The sequence below is a fragment of the Musca domestica genome, unplaced genomic scaffold (assembly GCF_030504385.1).
Source record: "Musca domestica strain aabys unplaced genomic scaffold, Musca_domestica.polishedcontigs.V.1.1 19, whole genome shotgun sequence".
NCBI lineage: Eukaryota > Metazoa > Arthropoda > Insecta > Diptera > Muscidae > Musca > Musca domestica.
Window position 1 is genome coordinate 2,850,647 of NW_026712245.1, and position 25,747 is coordinate 2,876,393.

Sequence of the window (25,747 nt, forward strand, 5' to 3'; positions counted from 1 at the left end):
TCTTAATCACTTGTTTAAAGACACAGCTTATTTTGGTTATAGCGGGACCATTGAATATTTATACCCAATACCACAGGTAAAGGGGGACAATATAGATCCATAGTTACATTTGATGATCAACATAGAATTACTTTTTATACCCTCAGCCATATAGCAAGAGAAAAGGGCATATACTATTTGATACGTCTACAACGTGCCTCATAGAAATAACGATTTTAGATTTAGGTCTTTTTGGACCAAATCCATTTCAGGACATTTAGAGTCGATCCTGCGATGTTCGTCCATCCGTCTGTCTGGCTGGTCCGCACGATAACTCTCGAAAGGAGTGTCCGTAATATTATTATTAAACATAGATCGAGTTCAGAGGTGGACAATGTCGGCCCACTTCTTCGAGTACCTCATCCACAAAAGGTCGAAATTTGAAAAAAAAAAAAATACAGAAAGAGGATGATCCGATTTTGCCCCAATCTTGTAAATCCGAATATTTCCATCAGTGCTTCGTCAGGTACGGATAATACCTACAGGGTCAAACATTTTGAATTATTACTTACTAACTCTTATAAAATGTGATGTAAGAGTCCGATTGTCCTTAAATTACATACATCACAATATTTTTATTAACCCAAGGTCTGGTGAGACGATGGAAATATCGGTCCACTCCTTCTGGTACTTTCCTCACAAAGGGTCAAAGTTTTGAATATCTGTGAAGCTCAAAAAACGCGAAATTAACATCCAATTCCATTCAGACTTGGCACATCTCAATATTTCCAGCAACTCAAGATATGTTATAAAGATGGTAGAGATCGGACCATTTCTTCTAGTACCTCACACATAAGGTTCAAGAATTTGAAAAATAAAAAGCGAAATTAGGATCCAACTCTCTTCAAATTTTACACATCCAAATATTTTTGCTAACACATGATCTGTTGTGAATATATCATATATCTGCGAACCACTTCTGGTACCTCACCCACAAAAAGTCATAATTGTCAATGCTTTTATCTGTCATAGCTTGCGAACAAGTCAGCGCTTCTTTACAACTTGCTATATCTAAATATTTCTCTCAACCAGAAACCTGAGGTGAATATGGAATTTATCGGAATTTCTGATTTCGCATAAAATTGATGTTCGATTTTCTTGTAATTTTGCCCATTCCAATATTTCTATCTGTATTAGATGAATTATAAAAATGGAATACTTCGGTCGACTCTATCTGGTAACTCACGTACATTTTAATAATATCTAAAAATTATTACATGTCTCACAGTAGTCGATATAGTCCAAACCTGGCAGGTTGTAATATTTATATCATATTTATTTAGGTCCAATACAAAATGGACAACATTGGCCCATTCCTTCGGAACCTACTCCAAAGAGGGCCAAGAATTTGAATAATCATAAGAGAAGTCAAAATATATTTAAAAAATCGAACATTGACTGAACGGAAAAACTGACTGATACTTTTTTTTTAACCCTCCACCATACATAGTATGGAGGGTATATTAAGTTCGTCATTCCGTTTGGAATTCATCGAAATAATAATTTTGGACTCAAAAAGGTGTATATATTATTGATCAGCGTAAAATTGTAAGACGATTTAGTCCTGTCCGTCCGTCCATCTGTCTGCTTGTCTGTCGGTTGTAATCACGCTAGAGTCAGATCTGTCTTTTGTCTGCAGGCAGATTAAGTTTGAAGATGGGCTATATCGGTTCACGATATCGTATGGGCCCCATAGAACGGTACGCCAATATTCGGTACTTTGATGATTTTAGCCAGATTTTTTGAATTTCTACACAAGGAGATCTTCGTGACTACTTTACCTCCTGAAAAAGAATTGTATATACATCTCCGCAATATCGTATACCTCCCATATAACTGTACCTCCCGATATTCGGTATTTTAAAGATTTTTGCCATGGAATTTTCTGAATTTCTATACAAGGAGTTCTTTGTGACTACTTTATCCCTTCCGATATTCGGTATTTGAATGATTTTAGCCACATTTTTTAATGGAATTGTCTGAAATTCTATACAAGGAGTTCTTCGTGACTACTTTACCTTCTGGAGGAGAATTGCCTATATAGGTCTACGTTTTAGTAACCATATAACGCTACCTCCATATAACGCTAAATTTCGTATTTGAAGTTCATAATGGATACTACAGCCTATGACACAAAATTGTCTGTGCAGATGCATGTTTTCGTATAGCCCCCATATAACCTCCCAATATTCGGTATTTTGATGATTTTAGCGTCATAACCTCCCAATATTCGGTATTTTGATGATTTTAGCGTCATTATTCATCGAAATTGTTTCAAATTACGTATTTAGAGTTCGTAATGGGGACTACAGCCTGTGACAGAAAATTGTCTATGCTGGTCCAGGTCTTCGCACAGCTTCGATATAACGGTACTTTCCTATATACGATATTTTTATGATTTTGGCTACATTATTCACCGTTTATTTCAAGTTTCGAATTTGAATATGGTAATGGCTTATGACAAACAATGCATGTGTAGGTCAACGTCGTATAGACCCCAATATAACGGCTATATTTGGTATTTTAAAAATTTTAACAGATTTTTTTAAGGATTTTATTTTTTGAAAATTTGCAAATTCGTTCCAAATGGTGCTTTTTTACTTGTTTTATATTGTGACTGGCAAGTGCAGGCTACTTCATCAGCGAAAAGTCCACTTTAAAATTTTAGATTCATTCCAACAGTTCAGGCCTTAGTACTCAAAATGTACAACTTGTTCAGTTTTACAGGTTTTTTTTTTTGTCATTTTCCCACCAGATCTTGCGTTGGAAGAGATATTGGGATGTGTAAAATTTGATGATGCTCATTTCGTTTTGGATATTCAAAATTTTGAGCCATTGTGGGGTAGGTACAAGAAGGAATAAAAATATGTATCTTATCTTCCCACCAGATCTCTTGTTAATAAAAATATTCGGATGTGTCAAATTTGAAGAGAATCGGACTCTTATTTTACAAATTATAAGAGTTATAATTTTTCCAAATGTTGACCCTTTTTGTGGGAGGTACTTGAAGGAGTGGTCCTATATTTTTTATCTACACACCAGATTTTGTTTTAGTGGAAATATTGGGATATTGGAAACTTGCAGACAATTGATCTCTTATTCCAAATTTTATAATAGTTAAGATTATTCCAAATCTTGACCCTTTGTGTGGGAGGTACTTGTAGGAGTATGACGATATTTTCCGTTTTCGACCTAGCACTGATAAATATATTGCAATTTGCAAAGTTTGCCCTACATTGAGTGGTCTTTTCTTTTTTATGAGAGAAATTGTTTCCTTTGAAAATGTTGACCTAATGTGGGGGAGGTACCAGAAGAAGTTCACTAAAGTTGCCCATCTCCGAAATCGATCTACGTTGGACAATACTATTACGATGTACCAAGCTTGGATCAAATCGGATACTCCCTTCAAGAGTTATCGTGCGCACCAGCCAGCCGGACAGACAGACTCCAAATGTTCTGAAACGGATTTGGTCCAATTAGACCTAAGGTCTAAAACAGTTATTTGGATAGGGCACATTTTTGCCGTATCAAATGATATATACCCTCTGTAGCCATATGGCTGAGGGTATAAAAATCGAACATTGGCTGAGGGTATACATCTGTTGCTAAAACTTTTTCACCTGTTACTTGGCCTTTTATCCACAATTATATCTCAGTGACGGTTCGGGAATTTTTTTCGAACAAACCTCGTATCGGATTTAAGCCTCTGCCTAATACAAATTCACAGAATTTTAAAAATATTCATGTAATTACGAGCCAAGTAGGAAGCTATTTCCATTGTTATACCTCGTAGCCAGTTACTTGAGTGTCCTTATGGTAATCTAACGTGGGGGGCACAAAAATGCGCATGTCTACTTAACGAAAAGGCTCAGACAAAATACGCGCGAGTTATCGGGATGAAAATCTATCAACAGTGTGCTTATGCCACAATGTGTGTGTGTGTGTATGTATGTACTGATTTAGCGGAATGTATACATGCGAGAGAGAACGAGTGCAATTGTGTGTGAGTGTGTGTTTTGTAGAGAGTGAATTTGGTGAGGAAAAAGACAACAAAAATTCAAGTGACTTTCCTTTTATTATGCCTACTGTGCTGTTTTTATGAGCGTGTGAGTGGGTGTGTGTGCGTGTGTTTGGGCTTTATTGTAAAAGAGGCAACCAAACAAGTCGGCGGCATAAGCGATTAATACTTTTCGGTTTTGTATCCCTTGCCCTTGTTTTCATTTTCCTTTCCTCGATTATTTGAAGAGAGTGTGTGTGTCGGTGGTTTGTTTTCTGTTTTCGTTGTTTTTTATGGCCATAGCCGTTTTTGTTGTTGGTTTTGATTTCAGTGATTTTGTTTTAGCGTTTGATACTTGTTTGCTAAACGCTTGAATTCCTTTTTGGTTTTGGTTCAACAACCCCGACGTGGTGGCGAATGAGTGAGCGAACACGTGCTGAAACAGCAACAAATAATAATAACAGCAGCGGCAGTGGCAGCAGAATTCCATAACATTTTCACTGACAACGGCATTCATTCATTCACTCGCTCTTTTTCGCTTTTATTTCCAGCTCCCCGCTCCCAAAGAAAAGAAATAGAAACGAAAACAAATAGCAAATCAAAGCAAATAACAAAACAAACAAACAAAAGAGAGAGCTAGGCGTAGAAGCAACTTGCAAAGCTTATCACTCATACGCCTGGTATGTCCGAGCATATGTTAAATGTTAAGGCCTCAACAATGCTGCCGCAGCAACAACAATGGCTTGCCTAATTAGCTAATATCCATCATTGCCCCATGCGATCCAAGCTGCATTTAAGTGATTTGATCGACGATTTGATTTCGAATATTTGAACCTTGCGAAGTGATTTGATATTCTGCAAAACGATTTGGTAGTGGTCGCAGCCGTACAGCAGGCCCTGGGGGCGCCAGCAAAACCTATTTAACGTTTGACTAATGCTCAGCTTGAAAATTGAAAGCAAAAACTTGAAATTGATAAGTCAAACTAAAAGCATCCTGTAGCGTAATCATAAACTGAATACTCATCCTCAAGTCACTTGTAGAGTCGGCCGTTACCGTATCACCAGCATCATCATCATCACCTTTAATATCATCATTCTGCTCTAACAACAACAACTACAAGCTTTGCTATATAGTTAACCAAACATTCGCAAAAAACACATTCAAGGTTAGTATCAAATTTATTATTCACCCCCGGCGTTCTTTTCTCTCCTCTTTTAAGATATACCCATCATCACAATCCGCATCACCACCATGACTTATATACCCAAAAAAAATTCCTATTATTCACGCTCCCACACAGCTATGAATCTAATAAATATGGACTCGGAGAATAGGGTGGTACTAAACGTAGGCGGCATCCGACACGAAACATACAAGGCAACCCTGAAAAAGATACCGGCCACCAGGTTGTCGAAACTGACTGAAGCGCTGGCCAACTACGATCCGCTGTTGAATGAATATTTTTTCGATCGACATCCGGGCGTGTTTGCACAAGTCTTGAATTATTACAGGTAAGTTGTGAAAATGTGGAATTAAGTTTTGAAATCGAAACTAAAATTCTGTGGGAAAGAGGAGATCCTCAAGGTCTACAGTAGGCATAGAAGAGGAATAGAATATTTGTGAGGCATTGTAAAGGGAGGAAAGGTCCATAAAGCCTTCCATAGCTCTAGAAGATTCATAAAGTCTTTTATGATGATAGCATACCTATGAGGTCTTCTATAAGTATAGGCGAACCATGAGATCTATTAAGTTAGAAGGCCCATGAGGTCCAATGTAGTGATAGGAGACTCATCAGATTCTTGAAGATTCCTGAGATTTTTTACCAGAATATCAGACCTATGAATACTTCTATGAGGACAGCCGACCCATAAAGTATTCTCTAAGGATACCCATTATACCTCCTATAGACTCAGAAGGCCTTATTCAGGGATAGGGGACCCATGCGGTATTTTATAATGATAGCAGACCTATGAGGTGTTCTATAGTGATAGTAGACCAATGAGACCTTTTATAGGGATAGAGTACCCATGAGGGTAATATAGGGATAGAAGACCTGTGAGGTCTTCTATGGGGGTACGAAACATATGAGGCCTTCCGCAGAGGTAGAAGACCCACTAGGTCTTTTATAAGAATATATATCCCACGAGTTCTTTTATGAGGATATGAAATACGCAATTCCTTCCCTAGTGATTGGAGAACCATGAGATCACCTATCAGGATAGAAAACCAATGAGGGGTTCTATAATGACAGAAGACCCATGAGATCTTCTATAGGATTAGAAAAGCTACGAGGCCTCCATAGGTACAGAAGACCCATGAGGTCTTCTATAGGCATAGATAACCTATAAAGTCTTCTAAAAGCATATATGACTTATGAGGTGTTCTGTAAGCATAGAATACCTATGAGGTTTTCTAAAGCTAAATGAGACCTGTGAGGCCTTCTAAATGTCTAGGAGAATTATGAGGTCTTTTATAGGCATAGAAGAAATATGAGGTGTGCTATAGGCAAAGAAGACCTATGAGGTCTTCTAAACCTATAGGAAACCTCTGAGTTCTCCTTATGCTATAGGAGACTTGCGATGTCTTCTAAAGCTGTAGGAGATCTATGAGGTCTTGTGTGACTCCCTCAGGAGTAGAAGACCTATGACGACTTCTAAAGCTATAGGAGACCTATGAGCTCTTCTTTAGTCATAGGAGACTACGAGGTCTTCTAAAGGTGTAGAAGACCTATGGGGTCTTCTATAGGTATAGAAGACGTATAAGGCCGTCTAAATTGATAGGAGAACTATAAGGTCTTATATAAGAATATTTGACCTATGAGGTCTTCCAAAGCTATAGGCGACCAATAAGGTCTTTTATAGGCATAGAAGACCTATAAGGTCTTCTATAGGCATAATCGACCTATGCGCTCTTCTAAAGACATAGAAGAATTATGAAGTCTTCTAAAGGCATAGAAGACCTATGAAGACCTCTATAGAAGATCCATGAGGTCCTCTAAAGACATATAAGACCAATGAGGTCTTCTAAAGGCATAGAAGACCTATAGGGTCTTCTGTAGGAATAGAAGACCTATAAGGTCTTCTATAGGCATGGAAGACATATAAGGTCTTCTATAGGCATAGAAGACCTATGAACTCTTCTAAAGACATGGAAGACCTACGAAGACCTCTATATGCACAGAAGATAGACAGAAGACCCGTGAGGTCCTCTAAAGATATACAAGAACAATTGGAAGATCTCAGAAGACCTAATAGGTCTTCTATGCCTTTAGGAGACCTCATACTTATCCTATCCTTTATAGAAGACCTCATAGGTCTTCCATGCCTTTAGAAGACCTATGAGGTTTTCTCTATATAATAGGATAGCTATGAGGTCTTCTAAAGGCATAGAAGACCTATTAGGCCTTCTGATATCCTCTAAAGCTATGGGAAGCCTGTGAGCTCTTCTATAGGCATAGAACACCTATGAGGTCTTATAAAGCCATAGAGGACCTATGAGGACCTCTATTGGCATAGAAGACCTATGAAGTCTTCTAAAGGCATAGAACGCCTATCAGGTCTCTAAAGCCATAGAAGACCTATTGGGTCTTCTGAGATTTTCTAAGGCTATAGGAGACCTATGAGGTCCTCTTGAGTCCTTTAATAGCTATAGCAGTCCTATGCGATTTATGTAATCTTCAAATTTGAATTGTTTTTTTGTGTTAAATTTTCTCAATTCTCTTCGAATTTCCTAGAACTGGAAAACTGCATTATCCCACGGACGTATGCGGTCCACTGTTCGAAGAAGAGCTGGAATTTTGGGGTTTAGATTCAAATCAAGTAGAACCATGTTGTTGGATGACCTACACCCAGGTGAGTATAAATGGTCTCCCTTTCTCATAATAAGTACTCTCTTCCATATCTTTCTTTCCAACAGCATCGTGACACTCAAGAAACTCTAGCCGTATTAGATCGTTTAGACCTCGATACAGAAAAACCGTCCGAAGAGGAATTAGCTCGAAAATTTGGTTTCGAAGATGACTACTACAAGGGAACACTATCGTGGTGGCAGGAAACGAAGCCACGGATATGGTCATTATTTGATGAGCCATATAGCTCGAATGCGGCCAAGGTAAAAATGTCCCTCTCAAAAGAGATCCCTTTATTTGAATAACTCTCTCTCTCTCTTTTTCCGCTTGCAGATAATTGGCGTCGTATCGGTATTCTTTATATGCATTTCAATATTGTCGTTCTGCCTGAAAACCCACCCGGACATGAGGGTACCCTATGTCCGTAACAATTCAGTGCAGACGGCCAATGGCAGCTCCGGCTGGTTTCTGGAGAAGACACAAACAAATGCCCACATAGCTTTTTTCTACATTGAGTGTGTTTGTAATGCCTGGTTTACTTTTGAGATATTAGTGAGTCCACCATTAAAATCTGGCATTTTCAAGGGATAATAATTGTTTGTTGTATTCCCTCCCCACCCCAGGTCCGTTTTATATCCTCACCCAATAAATGTGATTTCATCAAGTCATCTGTGAACATCATCGACTACATTGCCACACTGAGTTTCTACATTGATCTGGTGTTGCAACGTTTCGCCTCACATCTGGAGAATGCCGATATTTTGGAATTCTTCTCGATCATACGTATTATGCGATTATTTAAGCTGACACGGCACTCGTCGGGATTGAAAATATTAATACAAACGTTTAGAGCCTCTGCCAAAGAATTGACGCTGCTGGTATTTTTCCTAGTCCTGGGCATTGTCATATTCGCCAGTCTGGTCTACTATGCGGAGCGTATACAAACGAATCCGCACAATGATTTCAATAGCATACCGCTGGGCCTGTGGTGGGCCCTGGTGACGATGACCACAGTGGGCTACGGCGATATGGTGCCAAAGACCTATATTGGCATGTTTGTGGGTGCGCTGTGTGCTCTAGCCGGTGTGCTAACCATTGCACTGCCAGTGCCCGTCATAGTCAGCAATTTTGCCATGTACTATTCGCATACACAGGCCCGTGCTAAACTGCCAAAGAAACGTAGACGTGTGCTTCCGGTTGAACAGCCCCGTCCACCAAGGCTGCCAGGTTTGGAGGGTTGTTATTCTTCATGTCGGATAGTTAGTAAATTGTTTTTCGTTGTGTTACAGGTCAATCAGGAGGTGTTAGTGGCTGTGGTACACCCGGTTCGGGACCAAATTCAGGCCCTATGGGCTCTGGCGGTACTGGACCCAGACGTATGAATAATAAGACCAAAGATTTAGTGAGTCCTAAATCAGGTAAGTCTGAAATGTGAAGAAGAGGGAAAACTGATTATAATTGATACTCAAGGACAACACAACACGATTTATGATATAATGCCGGGATATTTTATAATATAATGTGCTGAGAGATTAATAAACAGGGTCAAAACATCTTTTCGGATCGTAGACATTTTATATTGAACTGATGTAAGGGCAAAATCCATAATTTTCGAAAAAAAAATCCTCATATTCAATTGTTTTAATCCAAGGCTTTTTTAATTAAATATTTTTAAGAAACTCAAAATTTTTTAATCCTACAAACTGAAAAATTTTGCAACTTTAAAAAAATCAAAAATTAAAAAAAACTATAGAAATGTCAGATTTGGGTCGTAGCCGACTGTATGATACCCTACACCATTATGTAAATTTAGTAGTAGATAGAAATTATTTGAAGACGATCATACTAACTGTGGACCTTTTCCGAATGCGAACCATGGCTTTAGAGAAGTTATAATTTGGAATCTGAAGGAAATAATATATGAGTGGTATATCTAACTCTGAATTCATTTCCACCAGTTATTTGGAGCTATATCCAAATCTGAACCAATTTCGACAAAATTTGCAGAGAAATTTCTGAACTGCATCTGATATCTGGTATCAAAAATATTACGAATGTGAGGGACTTAAATACCAAATCGGATGAAACATATGTATGTGGGAGCTGAAGCTAATCTGAACTGATTTTGACACACTTTCTTCTAGGCGGAATTCAGTCAATGACCTCAATATACAATAACAGAATTTCAGATATATTCCTTCACCCAATACAAAATTTTGTAATACAGGGTTGCCCATATTCGACGGACCTTTGGGCCCATTCCAATCGACGAGGCTTGTCCGCAGGCAACATTCTTTGCGTCAATTGAATTTTGTACGGGAACAAATGCAAATCAATGCGAATAATCCGTTGTAAAGTGGACCGAGCCATGCCCAACTGCTGAGAACGGCGTTTTTGGGATGTTCTTGGGGACCTCTCAATATTCTCGGCCGATCGCCTTGGTCGACTTTTATATGGCCTCTTCGGATTAGAAAGAGCCTTACCAGTCGAATGTTTTTCGTATAAACGCTTAATGGTGTTCTTAGAAGTCGCACTTCTCACATTTTTTAATGTTTTAAAAGCACGTTGAGTTTTCACAATTGACTTCTTCTGTTGAATGTAAATTTCAAAAGTTATGGCGTTGCCAGATGGGTCCGTCGAATATGGGCAACCCTATAGGACGTCTCTAAAAACCTCCTCCATATCTTTAGGACATACACCAACAGTGACATCTATATCAGATTTCAGGATTTTAGCTCTATTCTCTCAACCAATACCAAATTTGGTACTACAGGGTGAAGTAAAAAAACTGCAACAAAATCGAATGCCACAATTTTTAATTTTTTTTTTTAAATTTTATTGAATGAAAGCAAAAAATGTCGGAAATAGCATCAAATTTTAGAATAAGTTTAGATTTGTTCGAATTGGTCACCTTTGGCACGAATTATGGCCTTCAAACGGCCAATGACACCGTCACACGCTGCCCGAATGTTGCTCGGCGGTATTTTGTCCCATTCCCGTCGAAGCGCATCCTTGAAGTGATCGACACTTTGGTATTTCTTAGTGCCAACCTTGCTTTCCAAAATACTTCAGACACAATAGTCCAACGGATTTGGTATCCGGAAATTTTAGTGGGCATTGTGCGCTGGATATGAAGCGAAGAACCTCGTTTTGTAACTATTCTTGGGTGGCGCGTGCTAAGTGCTAAGTCCTGTTGTAATGTCCAAGGTTTGCGGCCAAAATGTTTGCGTGCCCAAGGCTTTAATACACCCTTCAGAATATTTTCGCGATAATATTCGGCATTAATTCGGATGCCACGGTCGATTAATACGAGCGGAGAGCGGCCATCGGCTGTTATGGCTGCCCACACCATTACCATGGCCGGCGCTTGAGTTCTGGTGGCCAACCGAAGGTGCACATTTTCAGATGACCTCTTCATTTTTTTTGTTTGCAAACTGCTGGGTAACGAATTCTTTCTTATTGGAGAAAACCAAATTCGACTGTTCACCACTATCGGCCAAGCGAAAAAAAATCTTTAGCTCTTTTGAGTCTATTTTCTTTCTGTTGCGGTGTAAGTTCTTGGACTGTTTGCAATTTCAATGGCTTAACCCCGAGCTCATTTTTCAATACTTGTCGAATGAAATATTTTATATTAGTTCGGCTCACGAACCATTTTTCGGTCACTGCGACGCGGGAATCGATCAAGTCGCTTCTTTACTTTTCGAACCGTTTCTGCTGATGTTGCTACCAGTATCACGGCAACGAGCGATGGTACGAGACACAAAAGATTTATTCACATTTAAATGCTGGAGTGCTCTGATGATAGCCACTTGTGGTTTTCCAGCCAAATATAAAGAAATCACACTATCACGTTTGAAATTCATCACGAATAACTTTTTTTCTGGAAAATTTTTACGAAAGTTCAAATTTTGGGATTTCAGCTCTATATATTAACTCAGTACCAAATTTAGTACAATTTAGTACTTTTCGAACAATTATAATACATATTTCCAAAATAACCTCCACATCTCAATTCCAGAAACAAACAGAAACCTCAATATCAAATTTGAGGATTCCAGTGCTATCCCTTCACCCAATACCAAATTTGGTACCATTTAGTACTTTTCATACAAATATGGGACACATTTCCAAACCACCTCCATATCTTAACTACAGACACTAAAAGTGACATCTATTCCTTCGCCCAATACAAAAATTTGGTACTATTTAGTACTTTTCGTACAATTATGTTACACATTTCTAAATTTCGGAATTCCAGCTCTATCCCTTCACCCAATACCAAATTTAAATTTCAATTTAGTTCTTTTCGAACAACTAAAGTAAAACTTTTCCTATAAATCTCCACATCAGATACCAACAGTTATCTAAATATCCAATACTAAATATAGTACCATTTAGTACTTTTCGTACACTTACCCGAACCCACCTTCATAACTCAATTCCAGAAACCAACAAGGACCTCAGTAATGTTATTTTTAAATTTCTGGATTTCAGCTCTATCCGATCCTCCAAATTCAAATTGTACGAAATTTGGTATCATTTAGTACTTTTCGTATACATGAGCACACACTTCCAAAACTACCTCCTTACATCGATTCTACTCCTACAACTTGATTTCCATTCCAAATTTCAAATTTTTAGCCCTAACCCCTCACATGATACGAAATCATACCAAATGCAGTACATTTCAGTACTTTTTTGCACATTTATTATGCGAATTTCGAAAAACCCTTTGATGCATCGATCATACACTTCATCAGTGACCCTCACTCCAAATTTAATTTCTAGCTCTACTGGTTCGTCAAATACAAAATTTTGTAGCTTTAAATACCTTTCTTGCCCGAGTTTCCAAAAACCCTTCGGACCGAGGGTGACCCTCACCAAAATTTTAAAATTATAGATTCAGCCGTTTCTTCTGAGCTTTTCCAAAACCCCTTTCTTGCCCGAGTTTCCAAAAACCCTTCGGACCGAGGGCGACCCTCACCAAAATTTTAAAATTATAGATTCAGCTGTTTCTTCTGAGCTTTGATGAATTATCAAGTCAGTCAGACAATTTTTTACACTTTTATTGGCAGAGATATATGGGAGCATTATCTAAATTTGGGTCTAATGCCACCAATTTCAATCCTTTGAATCACAGATGGACAAAAGGACGGACATGCATAAATCATCTCAGAGTGTGATTCTATGGAGACAATCTAAAGTAACTTTGGGACTATTTCGTTTCCTTCTCCATGTTGTAGGGTATGAAAAGAAGTTAAAAAATCGAAGATTTTTGGAAAAAAATATTTTGAATAAACCAATAATATTGAAAATGCAGTTCACAATTATTGAAAAAAAAAATTTCTAAAAAATAATGATTATTGAAAAAATTGTAAAAAATTAGAGTAGTCATATATAGAAGTTTTTGAAACCGTCCAAAGCCCTATCGGCTAGGTTTATGTACAAATTGAAAATAAATAAAAAAATAAACAAAAAATAAATAAAAATAAAATTTACATATATTTAAAATTTATTTAAAGAAGAATTAAAAAAAAAAATACTAAGAATTTTTTTAAGTAAACTATTACTGGGCTAAAAATCCAGGTCCAATGATCCTTAGGGTATATTCTTAATAAGCATACGATTATAAAACGGAAAATATTTGAAAAATGGTGAAAAAATATTTGGTATTACCAAGAGAGTCCTTCATTTTAAGATATAGATTTTTAAATAATCGGTTGATAGGATTAAAAAAAATATTCCAACGATCCGAAAAGATGTCACACGTAAACAAAACAAGATATGTTGTACAGTTGTAAATACATAACTACCATATATGTAAGAAATGAATTTGACATTTATACACTACAAAAATATAAACCATATATTTTGGCCTATTTTTGTCGTTGTTTGCCTATTTTACGTTTATTATGATTTTTCTCTTAAAAACAACAACAACAAAATCCAAAAACAAAACTTCACAAAACTATGAAAAATATACCAAACAAAATCAGAAGATGCAACTCAAACAGCTGATGATGTATTCAGAAACCAAAACACTTGCCAAAAATGACATTCAAATGCAACAGAAACACGATCACCACTCAAATCAATACTCTCGATACCGATACAAATGAACGCTGGCTGGCAACAGCTGCGGAACTCTTACAGAAATCCGAAACAGAAACAGAAAAACAAAAAAACGCAATTTGAATGTGGACACAAGTTAAGCTCACCATAACAAGTCACACTCTATGCCTGGCAAACAAGAAAGCGTGTTTTCTCTGCTATTATTCTCTATCTCTACTCGACTGCCTTGAATGGCTTTGTAAATTATCCCCCCTTAAAATGCAAGCAAAACAAAAAACAATCAAGCGTATTTTTGTAGAAGCAGCATCCTGCAATAGAGATACCTACATACTTATGCAGCAGATAGAAAAATAAATGCTCAAGCAATCAGCAAGCAAGCCGGCACGTTCTGAAAACACTTCTTATAAGCTAAAATTAAATGCTTTATTGAAGATTTATTTTTTTTTAATTAATAATGGAATATGTTTTTTTGGTCCTTTTTAATATATTGGAAATTTTTTCTTATGGATTTGAACAACAATCTGAGTCAATATTTTTTTCGAATGTGCAAAACAAAACATTAAAATGTATAGTTATCCATAATTCATAATATTCAAAATATAGTACCTTAAAAATATAAAAATATGGAAAAATCTATGATTGCTGGTCTGATAATTTAATATTTTTTAAATTATTATTAAAAGTTCTGAAAAAAACCTGAACTATTGAAAATTGTTGATTTTTTTTTCTAAATCGTCAATCATGAAAAGTAATTTAAAAAATCCATCGTAACAGAAGTAAATTAAAAATCTACGTAAAGGAAAGCCCCGCACAATTTCAAAAAAAAAAAAAATAAATAAATAAATAAATAAAATTAATTAAAAAAGTAAAGTATCTAAAAACATGCATTTAAAAAAACACACAATAATCACAACATATTTAAAAAAAATTCACGAAAATTAAGAACAAATATTTTTTAAATGTGCCACAAATATAAAAAAATATATTTAAAACATCTACGATTATTAAAAAAATAACAATAATTTGAAAATATTTAAAAAAAAAAATTAAAAATCAATAAGTCCGGCCGTGTCGTACTTTGCTTACTCGCCACGATTTGGAACAAAATTGGAAATTTCAAAAAAAAAAAAAAAAAAAATAAATAAATAAAAAATAGAATCCGTTAAAAATTCTGTTAAAATTTTAATATTACCGAATATAGAGAGGTACCATTATTTTGGGGTCTATATGAAGACGTGGACCTGAATATTCACAACTTATTTAAAAAATCACGAAAAAAAGGAACAAATATTTTTAAATGTGACACAAATATTAAAAAAATATATTTAAAACATCTACGATTATTAAAGAAATAACAATAATTTGAAAATATTTAAAAAAAAGTTAAAAAATCAGTAAGTCCGGTCGTGTCGCACTTTGAATACTCGCCACGATTTGGAAAAAAAATTGGAAATTTCAAAAAAAAAAAATAAATAAATAAATAAATAAAAAATAGAATCCGTTAAAAATTCTGTTAAAATTTTAATATTTCCGAATATAGGGAGGTACCATTATTTTGGGGTCTATACGAAGGCTGTAGTACCAACCACGAAGTGCAAATACGAAATTTAAAATAATTCTTTTGAATAAATCCTCAAACTATGGAATATGGGGAGGTACTGGTATTTTGGGGCAATACGAAGACCTGGACCTGCATAGGTAATTTTCTGTCATAGACTGATGTTCCCATTAAGTACTTCTAATATGAAATTTAAAAAAATTCCGGTGAATAATGTCGCTAAAATCATCAAAATACCGAATATCGGGAGCTACCGTTATATGACAGCTATACGAAGACTTGGACCTGCATACAAAAATGTTTGTCATAGGCTGTAGTACCCATTACGAACTTCAAATACGAAATTTGAAAAAAAAAAGGTAAATAATGTCGCCAAATTCATGAAAATGTCGAATATGGGGAGGTACCGTTATATGGGGGCTATACGACGACGTAGACCTGCATATGCAGTTTTCCGTCACAGACTGTAGTACCCTCCACCATTTGGAACGAATTAGGAAATTTTCAAAAAAAAAAAAAAAAATCCATTAAAAATTCTGTTAAAATCTTAAAAATACTGAATATCGGAAGGTGCCGATATATGGCGATATACTATATTGTGAACATATATGGACAATTCTCTGTCAGGGGTAAAGTACTCGTAAAAAACTCTTTTTGTAGAAATTCAAACAATTCCATTGAAAAATGTGGCTAAAATCATCGAAATACCTAATGTTGGAAGAAGCCGTTATATGGGGGATATACGATATTGTGGACCTATATAGACAAATCTATTTTTTGGGGGGTTAAGTTCTCAAAATGAACTCCTTGTGTGGAATTTCAGATAATTCCTTGGAACAATGTGGCGAAAATCGTCAAAATACTGAATATCGGGGGGTACCGTTATATGGGGGCTATACGATATAGTGGACCTATATATATAATACTCTTCCAGGGGATAAGTACTCAAAAGAGACTCCTTGTGTTGATTTTCAGACAATTCAATTGAAACATGTGGCTAAAATCATCAAATACCGAATATCGGGAGGTGCCATTATATGGGGGCTATACGATATCGTGGACATATATAGCCAATTAATTCACTTTCAAGGGGTAAAGTGATCACAAGGAACTCCTTGTGTGGAGTTCCATTGAAAAATATGGCTAAAAGCATCAAAATACCGAATACCGTTATATGGGGGATATACGATATCGTGGACCGATATAGCCCATCTTAGAACTTAACCTGCCTGCAGACGAAAGACAAATCTGTGCAAAATTTTAGCTTCCTATCTTAATTTGTTTTGACTGTAGCGTGATTACAACAGACGGACAGATGGACCGACGGTCAGGGCTAAATCGTCTTAGAATTTTACGCTGATCAAGAATATATATACTTTGTTGGGTCTAAAATTATTATTTCGATGAGTTACAAATGGAATGACGAACTTAATATACCCTCCATACTATGTATGTAAAGTAAAGTATCCAAAACGAGTATTTCACCTTTAACTGTCGAGGTAGAATTTTGGGTCGTAAAAAAAAAAATATTTAAAAATATTTTTTGATAATTATATAAAAACGAAAAAATTGAAAACGAGAAGTGCGGGACCGATCACGTGATATCCTACAACACTATAATAAGGTCCCCCTAAGGTCCAAACCCATTTTAGTCGATTTTTTGGTTAAAAAAATGTTTCCTTTGGTTTTTGACCGGTAAAATTTTACCTATATTTACGAGTTCTGTAGTGATGATGGGTACTAAAAACTTACGACATGTCCTAAACTCTAGTCTCTTGTGATATCCCGTATCGACTGCAAAATCAGATTTTGATTTTGGTCCATTTCAATCATTAAAAAAATACACGTTTATTTTACACAACTATTGAAAAAAAATTTTTCAAAAAATATTGTTCAAGCTTGAGGTCTTGTTTCATTAAAACATAAAAATGTCGAATAAAAAGAAAAACATTAATTGTTTCAAAAAATATACATATTTTTTAATATTTTCAAAAAATATTTTTTTTTTCAAATATTTTCAAAAAATAATTTTTTTTAAATATTTTCAAAAAATATATATTTTTAAATATTTTCAAAAAATATATTTTTTTAAACATTTTCAATTTTTTTTTTTAATTTTCAAAAAAAAAATATTTAATAAGGAAAAACATTACGAAAATTAAAAAATTATTTTAAAGGCAAAACAAAAAAATTATGAAAAATTTACGATTCTAATTGAAATGACAAAGAAATATATAAAAAAACAAAAATTATTAACATGACTGAAAAATATATTTAAAAATCCACAATAATAAATTTGATTAAAAAAATATTTTTAAAAAATCTATAATTACATATCTGATTCATCAAACATCCAAGTTTTTCCTCCCTAGGTCCGTGAATACAATTTAAAAAAAAATCTTATAGCTCTGACCATAGAAACTACTTTGAAAAATTTACGATTAAAACAATTAAATTTTATGAATATCAATTATTGCAACCTTCGAAAAAAGTATTGACTCATTGCGCTGCTCTTTCGCCCCTACTTTTTTCTCTCTCTTGTATAAATTTTTGAAAATTATTTTTAAAATATTGTAGCCATATATTTTTTTAATTTTTTTTATTTATATTTTTTTAAAACATTTTTATTCTAATATTAAAAAAAAAAAACAAAACAATCAATCCCCACATATATTTTTTATATTTAACAATAATTTTTGCTGAATAAAACTATAGATGAGTACACAGCCATGATTGGCAAAAATCGAGGTGACGGTAAAATGGGGAGGCTTCTTTGAAATCCAACCATGCAGCGGCGTAATTCTTCACCCAAAAAAGATCCAAGCACCACTACCATACAATAAAGCGAAAATCAAAATTACAACAACAAGAACAACAAATACAATACAACCTAGAATTGTGGACAGGAATTCAAGAGAACACCAAAAACGAATCAAAAGAATTGAAATGAAATTCGAATATACCTTCTAAATGTGCGTGTGTTAACATTTACAAAAATTAAATGAATTGCAAAACGACCATATCGTATTATTGAACCAACAAAAACACCAGAGAATTAACATAAATCATATCGTCTGAAAAAAAAACCAAAACTTTATATACACCATAAGGATAATACAGGATTTATTTATATATATGGAGGAGATGGAGATCAAAGCTATATGAACAAGGGATGGAAGAAGGAGAAAGTAATGATAAATCTGATGGAAGACTATATACATACATATTCGGAACTCATTCAAATCGTCATTTCAAAATTCAAAACATTTTCGACTTTCACCGAAGATAACAGTTTTTTGTCGCCCCTCCCCAAAACCCACACAATGTTTTTGCAAGATGGATATAACTTAACAGTTTTTTTGATTGGAATTTTTTTGAAGAGACTCAAACCGAAATGCATGCGAAGCCCTGCGGTACGTCAATTTTGCTACGTTGGATTTTGTGATATTCTTCTAAACGTTGGATATTCCAAACCAAAAAAAAAAAAAAAATCTCTAAGTCCTATGTTTTTTCCAACTTCTACTTCTTCTTCTTCTTGATTGAATTGAGTGTTGTTCTTCGTTCTTATGTCTTTCTTTTCCGTTTTTTTTATCGTATCTGATCACTTGCCATTACCTTTTGTTCTATTTCTCTATCCCTCTTTCCGTGAAACTGATTTTCAATGTTTACAACAACAACAAAAACAACGAATATATTGCTTTACAACAAAGTGTTGTTGGTTTTTATTATTTATTTATATAAACTAATACCAGTTTTTAAACACCAATTTCTTTCCAATGATATTTTCTTTATTTATATGTAAGCCAAAAAATGAATTGTTTCATTGTGTGTGTGTGAGAATTTATAAAATTAAAAATTAAATAATAACAAGGTTTAACAACTTAAATAAAAAATATTAAATTACATTTTTAAGGAAAACTGTATTTTTATTTTTGAAGATTCTTTTGGTCTAATTTATAATAACCAATTATTTAGAAAAAAATTATGATTTTATTATATATTCCTAAAATATTTCAGCATACACTCAAAAATACAAAAAAAAAAAAACACATCAATGATATATTTATTTTATGATATTGCTATATCGATATTTTAATGTATAATTTAAGTTATTACATGTTTGCGGGACCATTAGAACAGATATATAATGTGAGATAAATTTATTTGTATTCCAAAAATTTTGAGTTTTTGATAACAATTCAAAATTTGTTTCCATAAATATTGTTAGGGTAGGGCATATTCAATATACTGGGAAACTTTGAGATTTATTTGTAATCTACTTTTTCATATAGTTCTCATACACTAACAACAAGTGCCCTCAATTTCGTTTGCATTATTTCAACTCTCTTGTTAACACAAAACCACCAAGTTCAATTCAGAACAAAAAGTTAAGTACGAGAAGGGTCCAGTGCCGGTTTTGCCGACAGATGTATACCCTTAGCCTATGTTCGATTATTTAAGCCTATGTTCGAAGGAATAGGGCAATATTGTCCATTTCGTATCGGATCTAAATAAATACAGATCTTGTGTTGATATTAATATTAAGATGCACTAAGTCTGAATAATAATTTCGCGTTTTATGAGCTTCATGAATATTCAAAATGTTGACCTTTTATGGGGGAGGAATCAGACCTTGGTTAATAAAAATATTGCGATGTGTGTAATTTGAAGAAAACAGGATGCTTAATTCGGATTTTATGATCGTTTTAATTATTCAAAATTTTGACCCTTTGTGAGGGAGGTACCAGAAGGATTGGTCCGATTTCCACCATCCTTATAAAAAATCTTATATTTATGGAAATATTGAGATGTGAAAGGTTGAATGGAATCGGATGTTAATTTCGTGTTTTATGACCTTCATAAATATTCAAAATATTGACCCTTTGTGGGGGAGGTACCAGAAGGAGTACACCGATATTTTCCATAGTACCAATTTTGGATCAAATCGGAAACTTCCTTCGGATACTTGCCGTGCGCAGCAGCCAGCCAGACTGACGGGGGAACATTGCAAGATTAACTCCAAATGTCCTGAAACGCATTTGGTCCAAAGAGACCTTGCATCTAAAACTGTTATTTCGATCAGTCACGTTTTGGCCGTATCAAATGATATATACCCTCTTTCCCCATATGGCTGAGGGTATAAAAACACGTAAAAAACATTAAGTTTGGCCGGGCCGAACATTTAATACACTCCACCTTTGGCTAAAGAAAACATTTTTAAATAAAAGTATCTGAATTCAAACGTGTTTCACTTTAAACTACAAACACTTTAGACAATCAAAAAGGGAACCTCCATAAAAATTTTATACTTCAAGGATTGTTATCTACCAAATCTTCTTAAATACCAAATTTGAAACAATTTCATGGGTAAATGTTACTAGGATTACAAAAAAATTCAGAGTATCGGTATGCTACAGGAAAACGTGGACCTAAATTTTCAATGTCCTGCTGCCGGAGCTAGAACACTTTATGAACTACAAATACCAATTTTACCAAAATACTTTCTATTATATTTCTATTTCTATTATATATTATATGGGAGCTATACAAAAACGTAGACCTATATATACTATGTCCAGCCACAAGAGCTAGAATCCATCATGAACTATAAATACCAATTTTTAGACAAACCCTTCAAAAAATGTGGGGAAAATCATCAAAGTAATGAAGATCGGGAGGTACCGTTATATGGGGGCTATACTCAAACTTGGACCGAAATATCCCATTTTCAATACCAACCAACAATACAAATTGTTGTGCCAAATTTTGAAGCTATACGTTAAATAATGTGGGTTGTATCTTGATTTCAACAGACATACAGACGGAAATCAGTAAATCGGCTTAGAATTGTATGCTGATCATGAATATATGGGGTCTATGACGAATATTTGAGGATGTTACAAATGGATTGACCAAGTTAATATACTCCCCTTACAAGGTTATAAAAATAGGAAAAACTCTTTTGGAATTCGTAACGTCGTACAGAAAGAGACCCTATTACATAAATAAAACAAGTAAAAAAGCTGTAAGTTCGGCCGGGCCGAACTTTGAATACCCTCCACCATTTGGAACGAATTTGGTAAATCTCAATAATAATAATATCCGTTAAAAATTCTGTTAAAATCTTTAAAACACCGAATATAGCTGTTATATTAGGGTCTATACGACGACGTAGACCTGCAAAGGTAACTTTTGTCATAAGCCATTACAATATTCAAATGCGAAACTTAGACAAAAATCGGTGAATAATGTAGCTAAAATCATCAAAATGCCGAATATCAGGAGGTACCGTTATATGGCAGCTATACGAAGACGTGCACCTGCACAGACAATTTTCTGCCTTAGACTGTAGTATTCATTTCGAACTTCAAATACCAAATTTGAAACTATTCAGGTGAATAATGTCGCTAAAATCATGAAAATATCGAATATCGGGAGGTACCGTTATATGGGGGCTATACGAAAACGTGGACCGACATGGCCCATTTTCAATACCAAAAGTCCAGCAGACATAATATAAATTTGAGTAAAATTTTATCAATCTACTTTATTTGATTTGGAAGCTAGAGTGATTTCCGGATAGACGGACAGATGGACGGACACCACTAAATAGACATAGAATTTTATGCTGATCAAGAATATATATAGTTTGTGGGGTCTAAAATGTATATTTCGAGGTGTTACAAACATAATGACAAACGTAACATACCCTCCATACTATTGTGGAGAACGTTTTTTAGGGCCTTCTCCAAAGAAAAGGGTCTTTTTGAAACTCGTAGTATAATTCGAAATTGATTAAAAAATACTGGATATCTTATCCCCCACAAATTGTCAAAATTCTGAATAATTAAAACTCTCATAAAATGGGTAAAAATTGTCTTCAAATTTCACACATCCCAATATTTATATAAACCCAAGGTGTGGTGTTAAGATGGACAATATCGGTCCACCCCTTCTGGTATCTATATACCAGAAGGTATATAGGTGCACTGAAGGAGAAAGGGTAATCCGATTTTGCTCCAACTTTGCAAATCCTAATATTTGCGTTAGTGCTAGGTCAGGTGTAAAAATGGACAATATCGGTCCACTCCATTAAGTACCTCCCCCACAAATGGTTAAAATTTTGAATAATTACAACTCTCATAAAATGTGATGTAAGAGTCCGATTGTCTTCAAATTTCACACATCCCAATATTTATATCAACCCAAGGTCTGGTGTTGAGATGGATAATATCGGTCCACTCCTTCTGGTACCTCCCACACAAATGGTCGAAATTTTCAAAAAGTATATTTTTTGCACTGACGGAGAAAGGGTAATCCGATTTTGCTCCAACTTTGCAAATCTTAATATTTGCGTTAGTGCTAGGCCTGGTGTATAAATGTCGGTCCACTCCATCAAGTACCTCCCCCACAAATGGTTAAAATTTTGAATATTTAAAACTCTCATAAAATGTGATGTAAGAGCCCGATTATCTTCAAATTTCACACATCCCAATATTTATATTAACCCAAGGTCTGATGTTAAGGTGGACAATATCGGTCCACGTCGAAATTTGGAAAAAAATATTTTCTGCACAGAAAGGGAAGTAATAATCTAATTTCGCAAATCCTAATATTTGCGTCAGTTCTAGGTCTCGTGGTGCCCCTCCCACAAAGGGTAAAAATTTTCAATACTTTTATTTGTCATAAATTGCGAAACAACTCAGCGATTCTCTACAACTTGCTATATCTAAATATATGTCTCTCATCCAGAATCCTCATATATACATATATATATATATATATATTTATTTAGGTCCGATACAATATTGACCCGTTCTTTCAAAACCCACTCCATAGAGGGTCAAGAGTTTGAAAATTCATGACAGAAGTCAAAATATTTAAAAAAAAAAAATCGAACATTGACTGAGGGTATACATCTGTCGGCAAAACCGACCGATACTTTTTTACCTGTTTTTGTTTAATTTTCCCACTTCTTTAGTTTTTGTTTGGTTATTTGGTTGAACTGGCGATCTATTAAAAATTTAAGAAGAAGTAACCTCGTACGCTTTCAGTGCTTTAGTTATAGGAATTATTATTCTATTCTTAGTGGTGTGGAAATGTGGAATTTATTTTATTCTAAAAATGGTTTATTTACTTTTTTTGATAGCCCTACAGATATTTAGGTTATTCTAAATAAAGCGAAAAGGGACATTTTTTGATCTGTATTGTCTGAATTGTCTACTCAGGACTTAAAGTTCAATTTCAAAATAAAAGTGATCCACATTAAAAAAAATTTAATTATTTATATATATTTTTTTATATATAATTATATGAAATTATTAATAAATTAATGTATATATGGGGTTTCTGTTTGGTATTATTATTATTATTTTATAATACATCATTCCTAGTTTTAAAAATAACATTTTCTATATTTAAGCCAAAAAAAAAAATGACAAAACAACTCAACACACATTCATTAAAATGAAAATCCTTATTTTGTATCTTACAGATGTGGCCTTTGGTTTTGACTAAAAAGAACAAAAACTAACTAAAAAACTAACAAACAAGTTAAACCAAACCAAATTGAAATTTTTATAAACTTTCAAAAAAAAAATAAATCGACAACGCTTCTCAAAATTTTTCAAAATGCAAAGCAATGCAAACAGAAAGATCAACAACAAGAACACAAAAGAAAAATGACACAATAATCTCAAATCAAAACAAAATCCAAAAAAATAAAGAGTAAATAGGAAACAAAACACTTCTACCTCATAAAGAAAAAGAAACAAACAAACAAAACAAACGGAAGCAAATGGGAGGGTGTGTTGAAATTTGATACCATCACTTTGTCGTAATTCTTCCTTTTTTTAAACAACATTTAAGAAAGTAGTCAATTCCCTTTTTTTTTACTTTATTACCCTTGAAAGGTTACTTCCTCCCAAAAAAACTAAAAACCACCCACATAGAGAAGCCCTAAAAAAATTTGTAGTTAAACACCCCTAAATTATTTTGAAATTGTTGAAACTAATTGGTGAAGAGAAAAAAATCCCCCTACAAAGGTCCTCTAAAGAACTCCCTATTTTAAGTATTATGAATAATAAAACACCCCTCAAAATTTTAGTGAACTAAAATTAAAAAAGAAAACAAATTGTATAGTTTAGTTCAACAAAAGAAAACAGCAATAATTATTGAAAACTATTTTTTTTTTGGATTTTTAAAGTCAGTAAACCTCAAAAGTTAAAGGTTCTTAAATTGTCCTTTTGATATTCTACACCACAGCTGGTAGATTAATGGAACACCACCAATAAATGTATTGAACTATAAAATCACAAAGCAATATTTATATGTTAACATAAGAACATATCTTCGAAAGATTAGTCCACAGGAAAGGACTGGCAAGGAAGATGGCAGGTGGTTGTTTTAGCTTAAAATGTATTTGAATTGAAAATTGAAATTGAAAAGAATTGAAAAAAAAAAAATAATGACGATTTTAAAAAATAAATAAATAAAAACTTGACATGGTTTATGGAGACTAAATTAAAATTTCTACAAATATTAATTTTGTATGCAAATAATTAGGTTGTTCAGTTATATGTCAAATATTCTGAAACCTGTTGTTATACTAACCAATTTTGGCAGGAGATGCAGTGAAAGTCTTCAACTACATAATACATGGGACTATAATTTTTATTCGGCAAATCTTTTTAAGAAAGTTAAATACCCATTACGAACTCCAAATTACAAATCGGTTAAAAAAATATGATGAAATTTTCAAAATATTCCAAATTGGTCTTTAATATTATTGATGAAAAGTAACATATTAATTTTCTTTCAAATTTTATTTAAAAAAAAAAAAATTGGCTCAGTGTCTGTAGGAAAATTTAAGGTTCAATTCACATTTTTTTAATTTAAAAACTGGCTAGTTAACTATAAAAATAATATATTTTTCTAAAAAAAAAAATATTAAAAAATATATACATAAATTTATTCAAGTTTTATCCCAAAATGTCAATAATTTCCAACCGACTTGGATGTAATTTGATATGCAGGGTTTTCTGTGGATGGTCTAACCAAAATTCATTAAAGAAGGTACATTTTTTAGTGTAGCTCCCATCTGCATTGTCAAATGGTAAAATAGAAGCCCCTTATTCCCGACTGCCTCACGAATTCCGTCTTTCAGGTCTTAAATCGACACTGGGTTGTGCCACACATTAACGCCCAAAATAAACTTTGTCCAGATCAAAACCA

At 34.1% G+C, this 25,747-nt stretch overlaps 1 protein-coding gene across 3 annotated transcripts in view; it reads left to right on the plus strand.

The window, feature by feature from the left end:
* Nucleotides 1-25,747, plus strand: part of LOC101888315 (potassium voltage-gated channel protein Shaw) — a 44,748-nt gene that overhangs the window by 15,864 nt on the left and 3,137 nt on the right. The window contains exons 2-8 of one of the 3 annotated variants that reach the window (XM_059121134.1): nt 4,588-5,202; nt 5,338-5,548; nt 7,771-7,888; nt 7,953-8,147; nt 8,218-8,436; nt 8,508-9,111; nt 9,174-9,302. In XM_059121134.1, coding sequence (XP_058977117.1) covers nt 5,340-5,548; nt 7,771-7,888; nt 7,953-8,147; nt 8,218-8,436; nt 8,508-9,111; nt 9,174-9,302 — 1,474 coding nt within the window. In that variant the 5' untranslated portion in view covers nt 4,588-5,202; nt 5,338-5,339. Of the gene's footprint in view, nt 1-4,587; nt 5,203-5,256; nt 5,549-7,770; nt 7,889-7,952; nt 8,148-8,217; nt 8,437-8,507; nt 9,112-9,173; nt 9,303-25,747 lie in introns of all 3 variants that reach the window. The other 2 variants (XM_059121132.1, XM_059121133.1) reach the window with 2 other exon arrangements.